At 39.6% G+C, this 25,906-nt stretch overlaps 1 protein-coding gene across 2 annotated transcripts in view; it reads left to right on the top strand.

Annotated features, from left to right (window-relative positions):
* The window catches only part of PTN (pleiotrophin), a 110,508-nt gene extending 86,918 nt beyond the window's left edge, over nt 1-23,590 (top strand). Inside the window, exon 5 of one of the 2 annotated variants that reach the window (XM_055138057.1) lies at nt 22,958-23,590. In XM_055138057.1, coding sequence (XP_054994032.1) covers nt 22,958-23,010 — 53 coding nt within the window. In that variant the 3' untranslated portion in view covers nt 23,011-23,590. Of the gene's footprint in view, nt 1-22,954 lie in introns of both variants that reach the window. The other variant, XM_055138047.1, reaches the window with a different exon arrangement.
* Nucleotides 23,591-25,906: the final 2,316 nt, after the last annotated feature.

The following is a 25,906-nucleotide window of genomic DNA, read 5'->3' as shown; positions in this document are numbered from 1 at the left end:
TCTTAGTGGTGTCTTTGTTTGCTTTTGGTATTAGGGAGATATGTGCTTCATAGAAACTGTTTGGGAGAGTTCCTGTTTTTTCAATTTCCTGGAAAAGTTTGAGGAAAACAGGCAATAGGTCTTCTTTAAATGTTTGGAAGAATTCGCCAGTGAAACCATCTGGGCCTGGGCTTTTGTTTTTGGGGAGGTTTTTGATTACCGTTTCAATTTCCTTAACATTGATGGGTCTATTCAGGTATTCCAGGTCTTCTTTCTTCAGTGTTGGGAGATTGTAGGAATCAAGGAATCCATCCATTTCTTTTAGGTTCTCCTTTTTTGTGGCATAAAGACTTTCAAAGTAGTCTCTAATGATCTTTTGAATCTCACTGGTTTCTGTTATGATGTCCCCCTTTTCATTTCTGATTCGATTTATTAGAGTTTTCTCTCTTTCTTTCTTTGTGTGACTTGCTAGCGGTTTATCAATCTTATTTATTTTCTCAAAGAACCAACTCTTTGTTTCATTGATCTTTCGGATTGTTTTTTTGGTTTCGATGTCATTAATTTCTGCTCTAATTTTTATTATTTCTTTCCTTCGGTCTGGTTTGGGGTCCTTTCTCTGGTCCTTTTCTAGGGTCTTGAGTCGTGAAGTCAAGCTATCTATGTGGGTCCTTTCTTCCTTCCTGAGGAATGCTTGGAGAGCTATAAATTTTCCCCTTAACACGGCTTTAGCTGCGTCCCATAGGTTTTGGTAGCTCGTGTCTTCATTCTCATTTGTTTCTAAGTATCTTTTGATTTCTTCCTTGATTTCCTTCTTGACCCACTCATTGTTCAACATGGAATTGTTTAATTTCCAGGTGTTTGATTTGATTTTCCGTATTTGTGGGTGGTTAGCTTCTATCTTCAGCGCATCGTGGTCTGAAAAGATGGTTGATACAATTTCTATTTTTCCGATTCTATTGAGGTATGTTCTGGGGCCCAGTACATGGTCTATTTTTGAAAATGTTCCATGTGCACTGGAAAAGAATGTGTATTCTTTCTTTTTGGGGTGTAAGGCCCTGTATAGGTCTATTAGGCCTCTCTCTTCGATTTCTTCATTCAGAGTCAGTGTTTCCTTGTTGAGTTTTGTTCTTGTGGATCTATCTAGAGGCGATAAGGCCATATTGAAGTCTCCGACTACAATTGTGCTGTTAGTGATGTCCTCTTTGAAGTCTGTTAGGAGTCGTTTTAAATATTTAGCCGGTCGTTCGTTAGGAGCATATACGTTTAAGAGTGTGATTTCTTCCTGTTGTACATATCCCTTGATAAACAGAAAATGACCTTCGCTGTCCCTTTTGATCTTTTTCATCCTGAAATCTATGTTGTCGGATACCAGGATGGCCACTCCAGCTTTTTTAAGGGGGTTGTTTGCTTGGAGGATTGTTTTCCATCCTTTGACTTTGAGTCTATGTTTACTCTGTTTGTTCAGGTGTGTTTCTTGCAGGCAACAGAATGTTGGGTTTAATTTCCGGATCCATTTAGCCACTCTGTGTCTCTTGATAGGTGCATTTAGGCCATTGACATTGAGAGAGATTATTGTGATGTGGTTTTGTGTCATCTTTCTGTGGGATTTGTTGTTCTTATGGGGCTCCTCCTTGTCTTACAGTAGCCCCTTTAGACCTTCTTTCAAGATTGGTTTTGAGTCTATGAAGTTCCTGAGCTGTTGTTTATCCGAGAAATAGTGTATGGTTCCTTCGAGTTTGAGTGAGAGTTTAGCTGGATAAAGTATTCTTGGTGAGGCATTCATTTCGTTGAGTTTTTTCACTATGTCCCACCATTGTCTTCGGGCTCGGAGGGTTTCTTCTGACAGATCGGCCGTAAATCTGAGGGGTGCTCCTTTGTATGTGATTTCCCTCTTTGACCTTGCTACTTGTAGAATTGTGTCTCTATCTAGAGCATCCGCCATTCTGACTATGAGATGCCTTGGAGTCTTTTTATTTGGGTCTCTTTTTGCTGGCACTCTTCGGACTTCTTGTATCTGGACGCCTGCCTTCTCCAGCTCTGGGAATTTCTTAGCGATGATGTCTTTGACTATGTTTTTTTCATTGGGGTTACTTCCCTGTGGTTCTGGTACTCCAATGATTCTTATGTTGTTCCTCTTGAAGTCATCCCCCAGGGCTCTGATTCGCTCTATAGCCATTTTGAGGTCTTTGGCCATGATTTGTTGCTGTCTGTAAGCTTTCTGCAGCTCATCCTCAAGCTCGCTGATTCTGTCTTCGGCTGTAGTCATTCTGCTGTTGAGGGCATCTAGTGAGATTTTTATTTCATCTACCGATTGCTGTATTTGTGAGACTTCGGTTCGAAGGTTTGAAATTTCTGCTCTCATTTCTGCTCTGATTTCTTCCTGTATTTTCTTGGTAGACCGTTCGAGCGCTTGATTCATCTCCTCCCTTAATTTATTGGATGTCTGTTCCATAGTTGCTTGGAGTAGGTCGAATCTCCTCCATATTTCCTCTCTGAATTGTTTATCTGAGAGGTCGTAGATGTTGGGAGACTGTTTTGAGGTTTCTAGTATCTTTTCTTCTCCCTCTCTTGGTGGAGGGGATTTTCGCTGTTTCTTCATATTGTCACGGAAGTGCAGAGTTGGAACCTTGTAGTTATTTATTCCTCTTCCTGCAGGATGGAGATTGGTCAGGATCCGACGGCGGCGGCGGAAAGGTGCCAGGCAGGGGCTTCAGGAGAAGCCCCGAGCCGCCAGCACTGGTAGTTTTTTAAAGTTAAAATATGTATGTGTGTGTGTGTATATATATATATATATATATATATATATACACACACACATATATACACATATGTATATGAAACCAAGGCTTCCTTATGCCAAAGTGGAAAATTGCTACTCTAGTATGAAATTATTTGAGCAGATAGATCATACAGGTGCATCTTTATATGTACACAAACATAGAACACAAAAATTCATGCACACACACATGCACATTCACTCTCCTTGTTCTCTCCTGAGGGCCTCTGAAGATGTGACTTAGTGATTAGGGAGAAAGTCTGGTAGGGTCGATGGGTGGGGGATGATGGAAGGACTGGATAAAGATGGGAAATATTGAAATGTTTAGAAAAAATAGGTCACAGAGGAGGTACCCATTGGGAAGACCCAGTGGGGTTTGTCGTGAGTGCATTTAGTGAGGACTCTCTTTTCTTTTGCTAGCTTCTCCTTTTTACATTTCCCATGTAGTACTATGCAATAAAATTTAGAACTGTGATGCAGGCTTGGAAAACAGTGGCAAAACTATTTCAAGTAGAGAGTCTACAATTTTTTAAAAACTACTTTTATTAAAGTTACATTTCGGATCGGCATTAGATCAGTCATCAGTATAAACCCAGACACACAATTAATTGAAATGGAATTTTAATTAATTTAAATTATTTTTACAATTCTATAATGCAGCCAGCCATGTCTTTTATAGGTCATTAAATTGCAACCTTCCCTTTTTTAAGCACATAGCATGTCTTTATTAAAACCATTCAATTTCTCCCCTCTCAACAATGGAGGATTCTAAGAATGTCATTTGGCTCCACTCTCTTTGTGAAAAGAAAAATCTTCTCTAGATGCTAATACAGGGGGTTGTGTTCAGAAAGAAAATTCTGTCAGTGGGACTAACATGATTTTAATATTATGATTAAAGCTTTCTCTTATAAATCTCTAAGCTTAAGAAAGCCAATTTATCAACAGAAAAGCAAATAACAATGAAATGGTTTTCTTTAGTACTGTTATTGTTCCTGTTTTCCAGTCTTGCTCTAAGTGTTTTTTTTTATTATCTTATGAAGTTTTTTCTATATTTGCAAGTAACTTATTTTCAAGGAAACTGAGGCACACTGGTTAATGTATTTGCTCATGCTTACATCTCTTGGAAATGTCAGTCGATGTCTGGGAAACTCCACACTTATATTCTTTATTTACCCTGCTGATTTCTGACCTAAATCACATATGAGTACATGCCAACTTGCATGAGTTTGTCTTTGAAATGAAAGATTAGCTTTGTAAGGTCCAGTACTGACATACAGGATGAGTCAAATGGAAGATGGCATTTCCTAAAGCTGGCTGTAAGCCATCTTCTGCAGTGTGTTCCAGGAGAAGTGACAGCAGTCTTGTTCTGTAGGGTAGCCCTGTGAACAGTATTTAATTAATATTCCTCTATAGGGGTTGAGAGTCTTGACCACAGCCAGAAATACTTAGAGTTTTGAACTGGGTGAGCTGTATGTTACACAAGCACCTTACCTCCTGTATTATCTCGCTGGCAACATACTTTTAAAATTTGGGATTGGGGGTCACACACAGCTGTATTCAGGTCATGCTTGTGACTCTCTACTCAAGGATCACTCCTGGCAGTACTCAGTACTCAGGAATTTGTACCAGGGTTGGCCACATTTGTACCAGGTTGGCAAGCACCATAGTCCCTGAACTATATCTCCACCCTTAATGAATAAATGATTTTTTTTCTTTTTGAGTCATACCCAATGATGCACAGAGGTTACTCCTGGCTTATGCACTCAGGAATTATTCCTGGCGGTGCTTGGGCGACCATATGGGATGCTGGGAAACGAACACAGTTTGGCCGAATGCAAGGCAAATGTCCTACCCGCTGTACTATTGCTTTAGCCCCCTGAATGAGCACTCTTAAAATGTTAACATAAAGGAAGTTCCATCACAGAATCCTTCAGTGATTAACAGAGGCTGTGGAACAGTGATCATTTAAACTTTCATCCAAGTTCTATAACTATAGATTATTTATCCTAGAACAAATAAGTCACTGTCAATTTCTCCTAATTTAACTCAGGACCCTCATAAGAAAAGACATACATAGTGAACTCACTAACTTGGAATCTTGCACTGTTAAGTACTACACATCCATTTAATTTAATCTCATAAGAAACACCAGGCAGTGCACTTTGTTTGTACTTTGTCTATGAGAAAGCATAAACCCAGAGAAGTTAAGCAATTTGCCCAAGGTTTCACAGCTTATATGTGGAAGAACCAGGATTCTAATTCAAGGTCAGAATTCTAGGGAAGACCTTCCAGAATTATATGGACATCATTTCAATTCTGCCATGCTACCTCTGACTTGCATAAACTCACAGAACTCTGGTCTTGTTAGATAAATATCTCTGTCTAAAATTATTAAATGGAAGAGTTGCTAAGAACTCAGCTTACCATCAGATGGAACCATCATGCAACAAAGAAATGAAATGAAGACAAGAGAAAATTGGTGATTCATCAAATTCATCCTGCTGTTTACTAACAAAATCAGTTCCATGTTTTATTCCGTTCTGATGTCATTTTCCTGTTCCTTTTTTCCCCCAAATTTGGAAATTATAGGAAAGGGATATCTCACAACTGTCAGACCTTGTGAAATAAATAGCATAGGGTAATATGGGCTTGGAATATTAATTTTCTCAGAAAACACCGTCACTAAGTTCAGAACTAAAAGTATCTCCCCTGCCATTTCTTTTTGTTTTGTTTTGTTTTGGGAGGCTATACCTGACAGCACTCAGAGCTTATTCCTGGCTCAGTGCTCAGGGATCACTTCTGGCATGCTTGGTAGACCATGGAAATGAGCACGTAGGGTTTCAGGGGAAAGACCCAGGTTGGCCGCATACAAGGCAAATTCCCTACATGGCATACTATCATGCTTCTAGCCCCATTTCTCATTATTATTATCCTTCTCATCAAATGCATGATCAAGCTCTGTTTATCTTATGTTTTGTTTTGGTTTTAGTTTGTTTTCTAGAATGGTTTTCCTGGGTTTCTAGCCTCCTTTGTTTTGAGAAATAGCAGATTAATTTTCACTGTAAAGAAAACTATAGTTTTTACATCTTGCAATGAAGCAAATGGATGTTGATAAGACCATGACTGCCTGCCATCAAATTAAAGTACTGAAAAAGATAATTGAGATTTGATTATGAATAATTATCACTGCTAATAATAATGCTAACAATTTAGAGATTTGCTTGGGGAGAGGAAGCATTGAATATTTTAGAGTTGCTATTTGACTCTTGCAAATTACTAACTATCCCACTTGCTTTGGTAAGAAAAAAAATGCTTAAAATTCATCATACTCCTATCTACTATTATTGCCTCTTCATTTATAGAAATTCCTAGGTCTTTATCAATATGGAACAAAATCTATGTTTAGCCTTAGTCCAGTTTTTAATATTAGTAAATATAAATTTGGAAGCACTTAAAAAAGATTCTCTTGTGTGGGAATCCACTTAATGTGAGGAGAGCTTTTAATCATTTCCTGCTATATTTATATACCCAGAAGAGAGAATATTGATATTTTTATGAATATTATATGAATAACTATGCTTACTTTCATTTACACAAACGTAAGAATTGAAAGAATCAAGATGAGAAGGTCGTTTTCCTGGGAATGGGGACCAGGATTGCTTGATTGAAAGGTTATAGCTGGGATTTGTTTATTGTTGTCAGAACTCAGCAGAAATAAATTAGGGAACAGTGAATCAACTGTGTAAGACTTTTGAGATTTCTATATCTGAGGAAAAAAGGTAGGTGCTTTAAGATTTTGCTATCAGAAAACCCTGTACTGGGCAGGATTTTCAAGATGCATTAAGATCTTCTCTAACTAGTTAACCAAAAGGAGTTTATTCAAGGATATTAAATAGCTTACAGAATCTCAAGGGGGGTCCAGAGGCTGTCTTGGCAGCCACATTCTAAGAATAACGCTGCAACGTCTAATGATACCACACACAGCTGATGCAGAAGAAATCCTCCGGCTGAAATTACCCACTGCACAGCGTATAGAATGCTAAGCATTAAAGACTGGAAATGACAACATTCTGTCTTCCCAGACCCAGACACTTCCACCTCCTCTCTTGCTAGAATATCTAATCTCCCCAAATTTGGCCTCCTCCCCTCCCCTGCTTATTCACATCTACATCCAAATCTAATTTAAACAAGCCTGCTTGCTGGAAACAGGGTCGCATATAAAATCCTGCAGCAAGGGAGTCTGGAAATGTGCTTTTAACTTTACAAATTCACTGAGATCACTAGACTTACAAGATCAAGCCAAGCAAAGCTGGTGGGCAGGGCCCATGTGTGTGTGGGGGGAGTCTCATCTTTCAGGCCATCCTGACTGTGGAAATGGGTGGTTATCACTGCAGTTCCACTGTTCAACCTCAGGCTTGGGTGAAGGGCCCTCCCAGGAGCAGAAATTATTTAGCAGGACTCAGTGATGTGGTTTAATGATCACGTGGGAACATTTTGAAATATTAAAGTGATTAAGTTTTGATAACTCCTCAGTATCTGTGTTGCAAACCATAATGCCCAAAGAGAAGGAGAGATAGAGACAGATAGATAGATAGATAGATAGATAGATAGATAGATAGATAGATAGATAGATAGATAGAAGGAAAGTGCCTGCCATAGAGGTGCTGGGATCATTGGAGGTGCGAAAGATACACTTGTGGAGTGATGGGTGTTGGAACATTGTCTGACTGAAACCGGATCATGAGCAGCTTTGTAACTGTATACCTCATGATGATTCAATATGAAATAAATTTAAAATGACATGATTCATTTTTTTAATAAGATGCAAATATAAGAGGCCATATTTATGCCTAGTGACGGGCTAATGTGTTCAGGTCTGCCTCCGCGCTTGCTTGGCAGAAGAGTATTTTCAAATTTGACAGGCAAAAGTGGGTGCCCAAGGATGAATGTTTGTTGGTGGCCCTGGGGAACAGGCTTAATATGTCTTGTCGTCCAGAGCCCCAGCTCATGCTAAGCTGTTACCAAATCCTTGTTCAATTTCTCTGCTCATGACATCCCAGTTCCTCTTATTTCTTCCCAGCTAAATGTTTGGCCATCTTGCTGATCTTTTCTCTTCTCTTCGCTTCTTTTCTTTCCTTCTTTTCTTTTCCCTTCTTTCTTTTTTCTTTTTCTATTTTAATTTTGGACAGTCTCCTAGCTCTGTCTAAGGTTTGGCGATTCATCTTCAAAGATCAAAAGAATAGCAACTGTTTAAGTGCAAGACTCAGCTGTGTGCAGGAGACAGCATTTGGCAGCTGATTATTAAACAGAAAAAGGGGGTCAAGAAATGTGATATTCCCAGTATTCTCAATTCTCTCTCCACTAAATAGATTCTTTTGTTAGTTCTTCTAAGATCCACTTCCAACAGTTCTTTCTACTTGCTAGGTTCTGACATCTCTTGGGAATGTGCATGGAGACGTTCTGTAGAGGGGCTGTGCTGAGTGAGGTGAGGGGACAGAGTCCCACTGTAAGTTAGTTCAGGTTGGGTGCCTACCCTTGGGACCCCCGCCAGGGTGGGCGTTGCTACGATGTGCACATTTCACCAGAACGAGCCAGAGCTGTGAGAATCCTGTTCTTAATCATCAGAGAGAAGCCTACTTTTTGTTTGGTCTCAGGATTTTATTTCTTTTTCACTCGGTTTGTGGAAATCTTTCAGCCTCTGTATTCAGTTTGTCACCCACAATACTGTTCTTGAACCGAGGAGATTTTATTCCGCCCCCTTTATCGTAGAGTGCTAAGAATCTGGTCAGGGAGATGGCTCAAAGAGCTGCAGAACACACCTGGCATGGATGCCCTGCTTTGATCTCCTGGGCACCACCAGTTACCGTCCTTGTGGCTCCCAGCAGTGATCGGGGTACTAACAAAACAAAGGACTCCTGACAAACACTGCTTTAGTTCTTGTAAGTGATGGTCCACAATGAACATTTAACAGCAGGCTGTAAAAATGAAATCAAAAATTATGTGTAAAATTGCTCAATGAATGTGCTCTAATTTTACTTTTAGTGGAGAGGGTGCCACTGGTGATGCTCTGTGCTCATTGCCTCGGAGGCCAGATGAGGTGCCAAGATTTGAACTGGGGTTTGTTGCACTTGACTATACTATCTCTCCGGACTCACAAAGTATGTGCAGTTTTTTTAAGATTCTTTACTTCCAAAGAAATTTCTTACAAAGGATGATTTCCCCATAAGGAAAAGAATTATGGTGATTACAGCAGAGTTATTATAGTGGTTAATTATCGAGAGCTTAGTATATTTTGACTATATTCAGTCTACTGCGTCTATGTTCTGGATCACATATTCATAAAATATCTTAAAAGAGTTACTATTATCATCCACAGTTGTACAGGTGAGGAAACAGGATTATTGACAGGATTGTATATTTGGAATCAGATTGTAAAGATAATTAGAGGGGCCAGAACTGATTGTATATTTGAAATCAGATTGTATATTTGAAAATAGACTGTATATTTGGAATCAGATTGTAAAGATAATCAGAAGGACCAGAACTTAACTCCGGCAGTCAGTCTTAGGGCTCTGTCTTCAAAGAACAGCTACTTCCTCTGTGTCTATTCAGTCTAAGAGTATCAAGTTCTGATAGAAATAAACTAGTGAATTGCTGGCCAAAGTAAATTCCCTAAAATTTCACTTCCTTGGTTTGTTTGTTTGGGGCCATACCAGGCCATGCACAGGGGTTAGTCCTGGCTCTGCACTTAGGACCACTCCCGGCAGTGTTCAGGGACCATATGGGATGCTGGGGATCAAACCCAAGTCACTCGCATGCAAGGCAAGCATTTACTGACCGCACTATGTCTCTGACCCTAAAGTGTCACTATTATCTTGACTTGGTACCAACAATGGATCAGATTTAAATGGTAAGTGCTAGTAATATTAAATGAGTCCCCTTCCCTCCCCCTCTTATTTTTAGGGGTTAGTAGGGTAAATAAGGGTTCAAAAATAAGTAAATAATGTTGCATGTGATTGCAACTAATGGTTAAATAGACTTAAAGTGGCACAGAGCCAAATGTTAGGTCAGCAGGACTTAAGTGATGCAGAGTTCTTGGTCTTGAAGCTAGAGAAAGAGCTAGCAAGACTAGAGTTTTACGTGAAACAAGGGAAAGTTTAAAGCTTTTGAGGCACCCACCAAAAGATCTATTCTGTGAAAGGTCCAGAAAAGTGTTCAGACTTGCCAGAATTCCTTTCCTAATAGGAAATCCCTCACTTTCTCTTCAAGGATTCCTTTCTCTAAGTATGACATTCAATCCTTCCTCTACTATTAGTGTGTATTTGTCTCTCCCAACACTGTACTCCTTGGGGTAGGAGCCACATCCCATATAATTCTCTAAGTGACTATAGTATCTCATAGTCCAGAAGAGGAACTGAATGAATGAGTGAACGAATGAATGGATGAATGAACAATGTGTCCAACCAATTTATCCTGAACTAGCTCAGCACGCATCTCACAGCTTTTTCTTTAGCCTCAATCTGGGCAAAGAAATCACTATTTAGGCACAGTGTGCTTACCTAAAAGAGAAGTAATCTAGGTCTTTTACTCCTATCTCTATTAAGGGATTTGTAGTCCTAATTGCCAGGACAGATGTGAAAAGTAAGAACTCTAAATATGTGTAGAGTTTACTTTACACTGTGTGTCTGCTTTAGTTCCCCTGGTAAATTCCATTCACAGAAGCTCATTAGCTGTGCACACACAAAGCAGCTATATAATAATTAGCAGTAAGAAAGGTTGAACAATAGAACAATGTTCATACTAATTAGTTACTGGATTAAAGGACCTTCTTTTTCCCCAAGAAGCTTTTGCATCTCTATCTCCTAACTTTCTCTGGATTGAGCATTTCAGCTCCAGATTTTTTATTGTAACTGTTGAGTTCTGCTATTCTCGAGCATCATGCAAGTGATTTTATATATATTGAGCATTTTTTTTCTTTTTTTAAATTTATTTATTTTTTTAATTAGTGAGTCACAGTGAGGGTACAGTTACAGATTCACACATTTTCGTGCTTGTTTTTCCCTCATGCAATGTTTAAGAGCCCATCCCTCCATCAGTGTCCATTCTCCACCACAAATGAACCCAGTATCCCTCCCACCCATCCCAGTCCCATGCCCCCCACCCCACCCCACCTCTGTAGCAGGGCATTCCAATTTGATATCTCTCTTTCCTTTGGGTGTTGTGGTTCCAAATAGGGGTATTGAGTGGTCATCCTGTTCAGTCTCTAGTCTACTTTCAGCACGCATCTCCCTTCCCATGCAGGATCTCCAATCACATATTACTTGGTGTTCCCCTCTCTATCTGGGATGACTTTCCCCCAGCATGTGAGGCCAGCTTCCAAGCTATGGAGCCAACCTCCTGGTATTATATACTACTATTCTTGGGTATTTAGGGTAAAACATATTATTCTAGACCCTTAGGTCCAGAATATGTCTTGCAGCAGCTGCTAAAAGTTTTCACATTTTGCAAACAAGAACTCTAAAGTCCCAAGTTGTACAAGGTCATTTAACCAGTGAAGTTTGAACTTGAGGTCAAGACAGTCTGTTTCCAGATTTCATTTACACCAGTGTTTCCCAAATAGAATGCTCCTTAAGACAGCTTTTTAAGTTGTCCAAAAATATGAATAATTTGAGTTTTGTTCCAATGATAATTTCTAAACATCAATAAGGGCATATTTGCAGTGATTTATGAGTGAGTCATGGCGGCCCATTATGGGCTCAAGCTGGTCTTTGCATGATAATTGCAATTGAAGCAAATAACAACTTTCAGTGCTACATTTCTCAAGCTGGGGTCCTTTGAGGGCTGCATTCTGGGAGAGAAAAACATAGCAGTGCAATGCCCCCTGTTATTCCCAGCGGTCCTTCATGCTGGACTCTGAATGAAATTCAAAATTGCTTTCTCACCACGGTGAGACTAATTTATTGTGAGCGGAGTGCTGCAGGTGACTCTGAATCAGAGGCCGTCAGAAGGACACGCACACAAGCCCAGTGCCTCCGGTCAGCTCTGCTCTGATGCTCAGGCCTAGGAACCTCCAGGGAACTGGAAGCAGGCTACTTGCTGCTTAGACAGACAAGAAAAAGAAAAAGAATAGCTAGTTCTATAGGAGTAAAGGGTGTTTTTTTTTTTAAGAGCTCATCTGACACCCAAAGAAAATGCAGTAGGTGAAAATGTTCTTGGCGTTCTACTGCTAGGGCACGCAAGGCCAAGACCCGTAACTGCTTACTCTTGGGTAACACCTGGATGGCCTTGTTCTTGCAAAACTACTTTTTGAAAATAACAAAACATTATCTTCGGATCTTTTCCCAGATGCACCTCAGTAATAAACTAGAGTTGTCTGGAGGCTGCTGTCGGAAACATATAGAGACCCTCAGGAGACGCTCTCTAGAGCTTACCTGCTATTGCAGCAGACAGAGTGGGGCTGGGGGCAGAAGGAGTGTGGTAAGGGCAGCAGGAATCAAAATTTCAGCCCCCCTGCTTGAAACTGGAGGGCAGAGATAGAGTGTGTACGGAGAGGAGGACAGGGGATGGGGAACAGAAGCAGAAAGCTCTTCTGAAATGAACGGGGACTCCTACATGTCACAGTACCAAAGTCATTGGTTTCAGTGATGAAATCATTAAAATTCTTGGAATTAACAGTAAACCCATATCATTTAGCATTTCTGCAGCTCTCGAGTGACCGTGTGTTGCTTTAAAATATATAAAGAATGAACTTGTTCATTCTCACAAGTTGATAGTTGGGTTTGTTGTAATGAGGACTCAACCTAAATGGCTGTATAAATATATTTTCTTCCCCCCCCCATTTTTATTTATTTTTAAAATTGAGAATAATTGCATTTTCTTGCAGGGATGCAGGCTGACTCCTGCAACCCTACGGAACAAGACGGACAGGGTATACGTAGGTCTTTTTCCAGGGCCCAAGGATGCAAGTCTTCTGTCTTCTGTGTTTATCTGCACTCGAATTTCCCCTATTTTAAGAGATCAGTTAGATTGAGATCAACCCCTTTCCCTCAGGCTCATTTTACTGCAACTGTGATAACAACCTTATCTCCTGACATGGTCATCTGCAGTATTAGAACTAAGATATCTACATGAATTTCTAAAGGCGACACAATTAAATCTATAATTAAAAATGTGGTTAGGGTACACTTTTTAAAAATTAACCTGGAAAAATTTATTTGGTGGTAGATAAAGAATTATTTATGAGATCCCATCTACTCACATGCTTAATATTTTAGAGTTCAGGCTTTCCCCTATTTTCAAAAATCATAATTTTGTTTCTAGTAGCATGAGTCATGTACTAATATCAAATACAATAATAGAAAATAAGAGTGCAAAGTGAGAACTAATTATTGTTTTTAATAATACATTTTATATCTGACTTAGGCAGCCAAAATAATTTGTAATATGTAGTAACAAGGAAATTTTTCAGTCTTTGTCCTAATTATTGCTGAAAGAAGTTTTTAAGCATTTTTATCAGAATTGAATGCTCTCTGTAGGCATTGGGAGAAGCATGGAAAAAATCAGTGAAGCTGTATGTAGTCTTTTTTTTAATAATGTAGGAGTATTGCTATTTATTCAGCTATTGATTAAGCTGATTGAATTGGGCATGAACTCCACATTATGTTTGTTTTTTTCTATTCTATTCTGAATGTTTATTTTATTATTTTATTATTTCCCCCCTTTCTTTGATTCACCGTGAGATACAGCTACAAAGGTTTCATGTTTGAGCTTCGGTCATATAATCATCAAACACCCATCCCTTCACCAGTGCACATTTTCCACCACCAAAATCCCCAGTCTCCCCCCACTCCCTGCCCCCTTCCAACCCTTCCCCTGCTTGTGTACTTGTGTACACAATTTCCCTCATACTCTCTCTCTACTTTGGTTACATTCAATATTTCAACAACAGTCTCACCACCACTTAAACCTGCCAAAAAGGCAATGCTAGACGATTTGTTTTGTATTGCTTGTTATGGATAAAATATAATGTCCAGGAAATTCTGTGCCATTCTCTTCCTGGAGCTTTAGTTTATAGTCTCTGGGTCTTGGCCATTGATGAGATTACATGGCACCAGGGGTAATTTGTGGGTGTGACTGCCAAGCTTCTGGAAAACTGGGGACCTGGGGAGAGGAGGCCCAGTTCGGATCCAAGCGGGCTTGGAGATCTCAGTCACGGGTTCCCACATATCTGGGTTTTCCTGCCAGTCCACTCTCTGGTGAGGTTCATCCCGTTTTGGGTGAGGCTTGTCCGAGCATGTGGAGAGTAGCCTTGGACATGGTAGTGGTTGGATTCTGGAGAGTTTTGGCTGATGGGGTTCTGCTTGGGGCAGGGAGGAAAACTCAACCTGCACCCCCCTGATGTGCCCTGGTGAAGACAGCCTGGCACGGGGTCAGGACATTCTGTGGCTTTCTCTTCTGGTAGCTTTAGTTTATAGTCTCTGGGTCTTGGCATTGATGAGATTACATGGTGCCAGGGGCAGTTTGTGGGTGTGACTGCCAAGCTACTGGAAAACGGGGGACTTGGGGGGAGGAGGCCGAGTCCTGATCCAAGAGAGCCTGGGGCTCTCAGTCTTGGGTTCTCACTTACTTCTGCGTTACAGGCCCTAACTGCATCTTTTGATCTCTTTCGAGATTTATGGGTCTCTGAAATAAGGCCAGTAAATGAGCTTATATAGCTGAGCCGGAGGTGGTTTGTGGGTGTGTCTCTCAGATATCTAACTTTTGGCCATTTAATTCTTGGAAAACTGCCCAAGTTGTTGGGGTCTGGCCAAAGCACAGCAGCAATTCTGGGGTATCTGTAAGTCTGAAGGCAACATCAAACTGCTGATGCACTCGCCCCATAGGAACAGGTTTACCTGCTGGTGGCACCATACCCCCTATATGCGGTCTTAAGAATAATCCTATGGTTACTGGAGAGATACCTCAACTAAGCTAGTTTATATGAAGAAAACCTGGGTTTATTTATTTATTTATTTAAATTGAATTGCTGTGATATACAGAGTGACAAAGCTGTTCATGATTCGACTAGGTTTCAACCATATAATGTTTCAACATCCATCACTCCACCAGTGTATGTTTCCCACCAATGACCCCATTTTCCCTCCAGCCACTTTCCACTTTCCTGCCCCCTGCCAACCTGCCTCTATGGCAGGCACTTTTCTTTCTCTCCTCTCTCTCTCTCTCTCTCTCTCTCTGTCTCTCTGTCACTTTTGGGCATTATGGTTTGCAATACAGATACTGAGAGGTCATCATGCTTGGTCCTTCACCCCTCTCAGCATGCATCTCCCATCCAGAGCGATCCCTTCCAACCATCATTGTTCTAGTGGTCCCTTCTCTATCCCAACTGCTCTCCCTCCGATCACTTAGGGCAGGCTTCTCACCATGTACCAGTTATCCTGGCCCTTGTTTCTACTGTCCTTGGGTACTAGTTTCAGACTATATGTTTTTTATATCACATAGATGGGCTGGAGCAATAGTACAGCTGGTGGGGCATTCGCCTTGCACATGGCTGACCTGAGTTCCATTCCTCTGTCCCTCTCAGAGAGCCTGGCAAGCTACCAAGAGTATCTTGCCTGCACGACAGAGTCTGGCAAGCTACCTGTGGCATATCCGAAATGCCAAAAACAGTAACAAGTCTCACATGGAGACGTTACTGGTGCCCGCTCGAGCAAATCGATGAGCAATGGGATGACAGTGATAGATACAGTGACAGTGATATAGTGATCGCATAGATGAGTGCAATGTTTCTGAGACTTGGGTTTTAATACCTAGCACACCAGAGTCCCCTAAGTACTGTAGGGAGTAATCCCCAAGCCACTCTCCTGAGTAACCCTGCAGTACCTAGAGATTGAAATGGGTCAGATGCTTCTGCTGAATAAAAGAGACTAAAACATGAATTTTCTGATAAATAATTTACTGTTGTGGCCTGGGAGTAGCATGAGGGGGAGATGCACACATATTTAAGTATATTATTCCATTTCAGCTTATTTTAAATTATTTTGTTACTTTTTTTTTCGGTTTTTGAATCATCCCCAGCAGTGATCAGGGATTACTCCTGTATCTGTGCTCAGGAATTACACCTGTTGGTGCTTGGGGGACCTTAAGGAATGCCAGGGATCGAACCCTGGCTAGCCAAGTGTAAAGTATCCTACCTGCTGTACTATTTCTCCAACCCCTCAATAGCTCTGTAAAGTAACTTTGAGAGAGTTAGATAGAATCATCAGAATCACCACGTGTGATTCTATTATTTCAAAACAACCACATATGCACACATACACATACACCCTGAGTATTAGAAATACATGCTCTTGAACCCATAAAACACAGATATAAGCATGCCCACATTCCAAAAGTCGCCCATTCAGAAGTAGGCGTTGTTCACAGAGTTTCACTTGCTTTAGCTATAATCTCATCTCTTCAATACTTTTTAGTACTTAAAATTTTTTCTGAAGTTAAAAATGGCAAAATTTAGTTTTTGCATACACATGTACACACAGCCTTTACTTTCCTTCAATGAGAAAGTCTTGAATTAAAAAGATCTGTAGATGAAGTACTCTTTTCCCTTTCCATTGCTTAATTTTTCTCTCCTAATTCTCAGAACACAAAAATATTCAGTTATTTTCACATTTAAAAGTACGTGTAGCATAACACAAAAGATCATTAAACAGATCCTGGTGATACGCAGGCTTTGGACATATTTACATTGTAGTAGCATCACTGTTTGCCGATCCCTTTCCTTTACAGAAATCTCATGATTTATTAAACAAGTGTCTGAGTCTCGTGGTCCTATGCCATGCTGTCTCCCAGATACTGGCACCACTGACCTCTGCACCTTATTGTCTATTACCAAATGTCCATAGCTTCCCCAGAGATGAATTCTCCCTCTTAGCAGTACAATAATTTTCCTAATAAGACTGTTTTACACTGCTAGAATGGTCCAAAACCACTTTTTTGGGGGAGTATCACATCCAGCAGTGCTCAGGGGTAATTGACTCTGTGCTTAGGGGTCACTCTTGGCAGGATTCAGGAATTATGTAGGATGCCAAGGATCAAATCAGGTTAGCTGCATGCAAAAAAAAAAAAGCACTCTAACCATTGTACCATCACTCAAGCCACCTGAAAAACAACACTTAAAAAAAAAAGTAGCAACAGGTTGGTTAACTTTCCTTAAAATATGAGGTACTCTTGGGGCTGGAGCAATAGCACAGCGGGTAGGGCGTCTGCCTTGCATGCGGCCAACCCAGGTTCAAATCCCAGCATCCCATATGGTCCCCTGAGCACCGCCAGGGGTAATTCCTGAGTGCAGAGCCAGGAGTGACCCCTGAGCATCACCAGGTGTGGCCCAAAAAGCAAAAAATATATATATATATGAGGTACTCTCAATTATTTCATCTGTTATGTTCCTTTATATGTTATCTGTATACATAAGCAGGCATCTGTAAAAAGGGAATCAATCAAAGCCAAAAGGAAAAATTTGTGGGAGCTTTGGGCCATAACTGGTGATGCTCAGGGATTATTTCTAGCTCTGTGCTCGGGGATCACTCCTGGTGGGGCTCAGGGGACCACATGTGGTGCTGGGGTCTAACCCAGGTCAGCCGCATGCCAGTCAATCACCTTACCTCCTGTACTATCTCCTCAGCCCTGGCAAACAGAAATTTTCTGAGAAAATGTGATAAGCTTCTTTCAGAATTCTCATTCCTCTGTCTTCTTGTAATAGCATCACTCCTCAAAGTCTTTGAAAAACTTTTAAATTGATTTCTTCTCAAGGCCCACTTCCAATGCTATTTCTCTCAGATTTTCTAATATTGGAAATGGCAGTGGGTGTTTACTTGGCCCAGGGAGGCAGTAATCCTATTTCTAAGAGCGCCCGTGACTGGGTGGAAAGGAGACAATGCAGGTTGTTTGGTTATTTGCCTTATGAGAATGAATCTGCAAGGGTAGCATCCCAAGTAAGTTGCTAATGAGAATTAAAGTAGTATTTTACTTCGAAAAATAAATTTGTCAGTACACACGTAGAGCTTTAAAAATATCCTGCACGTCTTCCCCATTATTCTTTAATTTAAAACAGAACAAAATGCAATAATTTTTCTGCCAAAGCAATGCATCTGATTATTGTTTACAATGCACGAAAGAACAAAACAGCTGACTGAATGTAAGAAGAAGTGTTTCAAAAAGGGCATAGATCAGTGAAAGAGTAATCAAGTTTCAAAGCATATTCAATGACATGAATAATGGTGCACTGAAATTTTAGAATAATATAAGTTATCAACTGTCAATACGTTCTTAGTTTAAAATGTTGCCTATAGTCATAGGAAGGAAGCAGAAATATAACCTGCTGTAAAAGTGTTAGTTCTATCTTATAAAACTATGAGCAATATGTATTTTTAACATTTTATGTAATCCTGTGTTACTTTAAAACCTGAAAAAATAATTAGTGGCTTAAAAAGAAGAATGGTATCACTCAGATGAGAAACTGTCTTTCCTTCAGTCTATATCTACTGGAGACATTTTTTTTCTCTCTAAGAATTCATTCTTTTCATGGATGTTGTCTTTCACATCAAATATATCTGTGATGTTACTGTAAATCAAGAGAAAGAGAAATGGACATTGAAATCATAAAATAGCCCCCATGTAAAAATAGGTATCATAAATCATGATCCCTAACATACTTATTTTATTTTATTATTATTATTATTATTATTTTTTGCTTTTTGGGTCACACCCGGTGATGCACAGGGGTTACTCCTGGCTCTGCACTCAGGAATTACTCCTGGCGGTGCTCAGGGGACCATATGGGATGCTGGGATTCGAACCCGGATTGGCCACGTGAAAGGCAAATGCCCTACCCACTGTGCTATCACTCCAGCCCCCCTAACATACTTATTTTAACAGGCTTTTAGAGTACTTATAATTTTGAAAGACTCTCATAGGGAACTATTGAAAACATATCTTGTAATCAAAGCAGAATTTCACATTCTTTGCCTTTCTATTGCAACATATACAAATAGTGCCTGGCAGTTGTTTGCTAAATAACATTGTTTTAAACACTATAAGTGAAATGGGATCCAAGAGGTCATAATCTCAAGTGATAATCATAGTGTCCCTCTGTGTATAGTATACTTGGTTTCATTACAGTCAATTTACAGGAAACAGATGCAGAAAATTGACTTGCCCAAGTTTAGAGTCAATAAATGGCAGACATTGATTAGAGGCAATTCTCTAGGTGAAAACTTGATTCTCAGTGTGGACCTATCAGAACTTCATTATTTCCTCATTTTTTATTAAACAGGTAGCCATTTAGTACTATGGTATCCATCAGGACTTGTCTTCTATTATATTGTAGTGTGGTTTCTATTAATTCTTACTTTTTCTCTCATCTCTCTTCTTTCTTATCAGTAGCTGCTATGCACTGAAGCAATATTCTAAGCTAAAGTTTGAGTTTTTGAAATAGATTACCATCAACATGTCATTCCCAGCACTTTGATTTATAGCACTGAGGAACAGGCCGGCTTTCTGCTGTATTTCTTCTTAGCAAAATATCTGAGCTTTTGAAATACTTTCAAGCATATATTCTTGGTCAAATATGCATGAGAGAAAAACATACTTTCATCTATCAACAAGAGCTGGCCAAAGACAGAACTAGAAGGTTTGTAGACCCAAGAAATTAAAACAGGTAGCAGATACCCAAGAAACTAAAGCAAGGCAGTGCGGAGAATTTTCCAGGGCGGTGGTACCTCAGTAGGGTGATCCTAGGGAGCACCACGGAGCCTGTTTTCGACTGTGCCCTTTGCTCTCACATTTTGACAATGGCTAATTCCTGTTTGCAACCATTTCTGCTGCACAGTATCAGTCCAGGTGGGGACAGTGACATGTAACTTGGGGTGCTGTTGGCACTTACAGTGACATGCATGGGCTTCCTTCTCTGACTTGGCTCTTTTCAGTATGAACTAAGCTACCCTTCCATTTCACAGCAGGAGAGTGTCATATTCACTCTTTAAAATCTTAAGGCTTGCCACCTTGTGGCTCCATTACAAAACGCTGTGCCTTATCCAGCTATAGATTTGTTTCTGGACAATTCATAATCTGCATAGTAAAGATTTCTCTCACTGTAAGTCCCAAAGGTTAGTGAAATGGGACTTTATACCCACAGGGTTAACTCAGGCTTCTACTTTTAAATATGGTAAAGGGTTGAAAAATTGCAACAACACTTAAATATCAGTGTATGCAGTTTCATCCATCATAAAATAATGATCTTCAAAGAAGTATTGAGATATTACAAGATAGTGATGGCATTTATAGTCCTAACTTTCTTGTGCATAAATGAGTGGACTCTCGCACTTATTCATTCAAGCAATCTCATCACTAAGCATTCATTTCTTCACTCTGCCTACATCAAATATTTCAAGAGCTCTTATTTTGTACCAGGCACCGAAGCCATAGAAACAAAAGACATTCCTATGATCTATTCTCTCACAGGAAGACGGAAGTACACATTCAATAAACAGCTATAAAATGAGTAGTCCCATTCACATTTCCCCTCTTTTCTTCCCACAGTTGTCCCCCTGACAATTGTGGGGTTGACATGTTTTGGGTAATGCTTGCATATACCTGGTTGTGGTGCGTAGTGCATCAGAAATCACATATTTTGTTGTATGGGGGTCTTAAAGGAAGTGCCACTGAGATAGCACTCAACATATGATGTGGTGTTGGGGACCAAACTTTCAGCCTCATGTCTGCAAAGCAGGTTTCTTTATCATTGAGCTATCTCTGATCCCTGCAATTGTCATTTTTAAAGAGCAATAAAGGCACAATGGGAGTGTTTTAACTGCAGGTGGGGAATTCTGGGACGACGCATTCCTTGTGGAAGTGACTTGGAAGCTAAGATCTTAGGAATGAGGAGCTGCTGGCTAAGCAAAGATGAGAAAGGAAGAAGGGAAACACTCAGGCGACAGAGAACATAATGTGTAAAGATTGAAGTGGCGATAGACAAGGAGAATTCAGGAAGATGGGAGTCTAGTGAGCTATTGAAGCATATGGTCTCGCTATGCCAAAGACTTAATTATTTCACTAAAAAGTGTACCAATGTACTAGGCACTGAGCAATAGTCTAGGGATGTAATCTGAATAGAAGCTTTGTTTTTATGCAGCTTATAGACAGTGATTGCAGTGGTAGAGCTAAGTGGTCCCAGAGAGGTGAAATAAAGATAAAAGATTTCGGACTCAAACCAAGTGTCAACCAACTAGAAGTGGTGTTCAGAGTCCTGTTTGAGGGGCAGTAGATTAACAGAAGGCTGATGCTGATTGAACTGTGGAGTTGATGGAATGAAGAGCATGTTTGGAGGCCAAAGACCCAGACAGAAAATAAATGTGCTTGAAATAAGCCTAAATGCAGAGCCTTAAGTAATAGGAATTGATTTGAGTGATGCAAGATCAAAGGACATAACAAGACCACTAGACATTTACTATAAATGTGATAAATAATAGAAGTAGAGGTGTGCTGTATGGAAAGATCTTTCTGATTTTCCTGCTAGGTCATTGTGGACTTTCCAGAATCACGGATTCATTTGGTTTCTAGTTTTTAATCAATTTTATAGGGTTGTTTAACATGATTATAGATTACAATTTACAGATTGTAGATTACATGGCACTGTTTAAAAATCCTGATACTGAGAGAGCAAAGGTTTAAAAGTTTTTCTTTTAGAAAGTTTCTGAGGTCACAGAGTGGTGACAAACCTCATTTTGTATGCCAGTGGAATAAAAATCATCCCAAGTTGCTTTTGATGAAAAACACTATCATCATCCCATGTTTACTTTATTCTCAAAACTTTGAACATTTCACTATGTGAGAGATCAAAATGATCTTAGGAAAATGCAAATTTTTCGTCCTCTGCACTGATTTTCAGTGAACAATCCCGCATTTCTCTATTTAGATTTAACTCAAAGTGGACGTCAGGTTTGCAGTGTATCAATGCAATTCCATGAAGATTTTCCAGTTGTGCCAAAATATTGAGTCATTGACACTGTGAAGATTAAATGGGCAATATGTTGACTTCTTGGTCACAAATTGTTTATTAATGAACACAAAATAAATGTTAAGCTTAGGTAGCAAAGTGAGAATGTGTGCCTGCTATCACCAAGGAGAATTAAGGAGAGATTCCCAGTCTCAAAGTGTCCCCTGGAATAAGTACCCAATATAAGATCAGCCAAAAAGTCTAGACTATCAACGAATAATCTAAAGCTTTATTAAATAGATTTCTATAAATACCTGATCAGTGTGACTTCCATCCATTCATCTATTTTTTACTACATTAAAGAATGTTAGTTAAAATGTGCAAATTATTGCCCCAAACAGCCAGAATGCCGGTGAGCAGAAAGGTTATAAAGTGCTGATGCATCTCAGCAAAGGATTTGGAAAAACTGAGGCTAGGGGAATAAGAGATTAGATATATTCCAGTTGATTCCGTATGGTATTCCCTAAGTGATATCATCTTGATACACAGCGGTAGCTTAAGATATCAATCAAAGACTAGAAACTATTAAGTTTTGAGACATTTTAATTGAGACATAAAATTTTGAGAAATTTTATTAAATTTCTAAATGTTTAGAAATGAAGCAGAAAAACTTCCTTGACATTACAGATACCTTTGAACTTTGAAAAAATACCTTTGGAGTGCTGGTTGTCCCACTCTTCATAGAAAAAAGGAAGGATACACTTAAAATGGCAAGCAGAAATAATGAAAGATTAAGTGTTTTAAGTATAGAAAGGGTTAAGCAAAACTTCAGTAGTGCTGCATTGAGAAACTAACTTCTCAGCAAAGTGCTGTGTTCTATTTTCTAAATAGGACATCTGGACAATATTTTGTATATCAAGCTGGGCAGCCAATAGGATAACAGGCATTTCTAGATTTCACACAGAGGTATGTTAGCTATGTTAGGTGAGATGCATTGTTCCTGGCCATTTTTATAAGCTCTCTTTTGCAAGGGCAGATTCATAAACACATATGTGCATGTATGTATTCAGACATGTGCCCTGAATGCATACATGTCTCCACTCTTTTTCTATTGACTTGTGTAATTCCTGGCCAATTTTAAGCAAAGTAGCTTCCTTCCCTCATGTGCATTTTGCTAACGTAACTTTTGTTTCTTTTCTTTGTAATCACAGCAGAATCCAAGAAGAAGAAAAAGGAAGGCAAGAAACAGGAGAAGATGCTGGACTAAAAGATGCCATCTTCTGTGGAGCAGGAAAGGACATCAGTTAACTATTGCATTTATACCTACTGTAGGCTTTTTATTCAAAAATATCAGTAGCTTAAGTCCATAATAGGAAGAAACAAAAATAAAGAATTTTTTTTGTAGTAGCATTTTTTAAATGTATACCATAGTACCAGTAGGGGCTTATAATAAAGGACTGTAATCCTGTTAGAATGTTGACTTATAGAACATGATAAATGGTAGAAAATTGAGGTAAGTTTTTTGAAGTTATGTGATATTTTACATTTAAAATCTTTTTTTTTTCTACACTTCTTTCTTTGTCAGCAATTTAAATGTTATGACCATGTAAACTACTTCTCTTGTTAGGTAATTTTTTCACCTAGACTTTTTTTCCCAATTGAGAAAAACATATACTAAACAAAGCAGCAATAAAATATAATCATCATATTTGAGGAAAATATGTTGTTTACTGTCAATGGATTTTTAAAAACTAGTCAGTGGAATGGGGGCGAGGTCAGGCAAGTCTTCCTTAGCTCTGTTGGCATTTTCTACATAAAAGATTAAAATTTGGAATTCTTTAACTTTGGCAGAAGCATTTGTTTTCTTGATAAAATTATTTTTCCATCTGAGAAAAAAATACAATAGGAAAATAAATCAAGGTGATACTGAAAAAAAAAACTTTTGTGTGCAATGATTTGATAGTATAACCTTTCTCCCGTTGTCTCTTATACTCCACCCTTTTGTCTTTATATACTTAAACTCCCCATGAGTTCATACAGTGGATGTTTATCAGACAAATTAAATCACAAGTGTACAAGGTGTTCTTAGATAAAGATATTTATGACACAGGTATGAAAATTAAGCTATATCTACACGTGTTTTTAATTTTATGTCAGTATTGAGCAATTTAGGTGATTGATTAGGGAATAGGTCCAAAAGTAGACTAGGATTTGATAGAACAGAAAATGCCATTCTTACATTGAATAAATTTGAAATTCACATAAGCCGGAGCAGAGAATCATCATGAAAAATGATAGTTGTGCTTGACTTTTGTACGCTAAGATTCATTATGCCATTATCTACCATACAAGTGCCAAAGACCATCTGTAGACACTGTTATCTGCTGGGCTCTCAGCACAGTCTTTCAGTAAGAAAATCTATACCCCGTCATTCAGAGAAATAAAGTCTCAAAACAAGCTGGGAATCTAATGAAAATACTTATTTTGAACTAGCCACCCCTAATTTTACATTATTTTTTCTTTTTGGGTCACACCCAGCGATGCTCAGGGGTTACTCCTGGCTTTGCACTCAGGAATTACTCCTGGCAGTGCTTGGGGGACCATATGGGATGCTGGGGATCGAACCCGGGTCGGCCACATGCAAGGCAAACACCCTACCCACTGTGCTATCGCTCCGGCCCCACCACCTCTAATTTTAAAGTGAAAAGCTCAATAAACAAAACACCTACTGTATTAAATGTAAGTCCATTTAGAAAATGATGGTTTCCACATGCCCTCAGAGGAAATAGTCTGATGCAGCCCATGTGTCTTCAGAGCTAGATTGTTTTTGTCATCTAATTGAAGACTCCACTTGATCCAGGAATATTGGAGAGATCCACATTGCCCTTTTAAGGCATAACCAACTGCAATGGGGAGTAGAAGAATAGATGAACTTCTGGGCACACACACTGTGTAGCAATGTAGCACTGTGTCCCGTTGTTCATCGATTTGCTCGAGCAGGCACCAGTCACCAGTAACGTCTCCATTGTGAGACTTGTTACTGTTTTTGGCATATCGAATACGCCACGGGGAGTTTGCCAGGCTCTGCCATGTGGGCGGGATACTCTCGGTAGCTTGCCGGGCTCTCCGAGAGGGATGGAGGAATCGAACCCAGGTCAGCTGCGTGCAAGGCAAACGCCCTACCTGCTATCACTCCAGTCCCTAAAGGCACACACACACACACACACACACACACACACACACACACACACACACACACACACACACACTGAACATTTTATGGTCTTGATGAGGTTAATAGAACCTTAACAGGTACAAAGAAATAATGGATGCTGATCTTTCATAAGCATTTCTTGATGGGAAGGAAGTACTCTTGGGATTGAATATGAGGAGCTGAAAGTAAAGCATTGTCTCAAATGGGTGTTTGGATAGTAAAGTTCCAAAAGGAAACAGCAGGTTGAAGTCCAGAACAAATATCACAAGCCTCTCACCTAACATTGCTCTTCCATCGCCATTCAGCCAAAAATCTGCCCATAAGGCAGTAATGAACCAAACTGGTTAAGGTGAACCAAAGCAAACTCTTAAAGTAGAAAATCGAGCCCATATATAATTGGAGTAGGTCTTTATTCACAAGGTATGGCAAAAAGCTGAAGGGTGGGACTTCTCTCCCATGTCAAGAGTGATTCATAGCAAACAATAGAATACTTGTTTGACTTACTATGAAGTGCCAGTGCACTAATCACCAATGCAAAGATATAAAATTAAAATTCCTCTAAGTCTCAAGAATTATCCTACACCAGCCCAGCCTTAAGCATCTTTCTATTCTCAGTGAAGTGTTGGAAACATAAATGTGCAAAGACAAGCTTCCCAACTCACTGACTTTAAAAAACAAAAGGAGAAAACAGTTCATTCTCAGGTATTGTGTAGAGTGGCCCACAAAACTATCTTCCCAAATATTCCAAGTTTTATGAATTGCAACCCTAAATTTTATTAGTCCTTAAGAGGGAAAATGGAAACGTAAAGAAGTCAGCTTTGCCTTTTGAAATGATGTTCTGGTGAAGACAAGCTGCCCACTCAATAGCAGGGCAAGAAAGAGCCTTCCTAGACCCCTCTTATGAACAAGCTCTGCGACCAGATTTCTGCTCTGCACATTTGTCGTCTGG

Source organism: Sorex araneus, chromosome 1, assembly GCF_027595985.1.
Source record: "Sorex araneus isolate mSorAra2 chromosome 1, mSorAra2.pri, whole genome shotgun sequence".
Lineage (NCBI taxonomy): Eukaryota > Metazoa > Chordata > Mammalia > Eulipotyphla > Soricidae > Sorex > Sorex araneus.
Note: the sequence above shows the minus strand (reverse complement) of the source record. Positions and strands in the feature narration are given on the sequence as shown.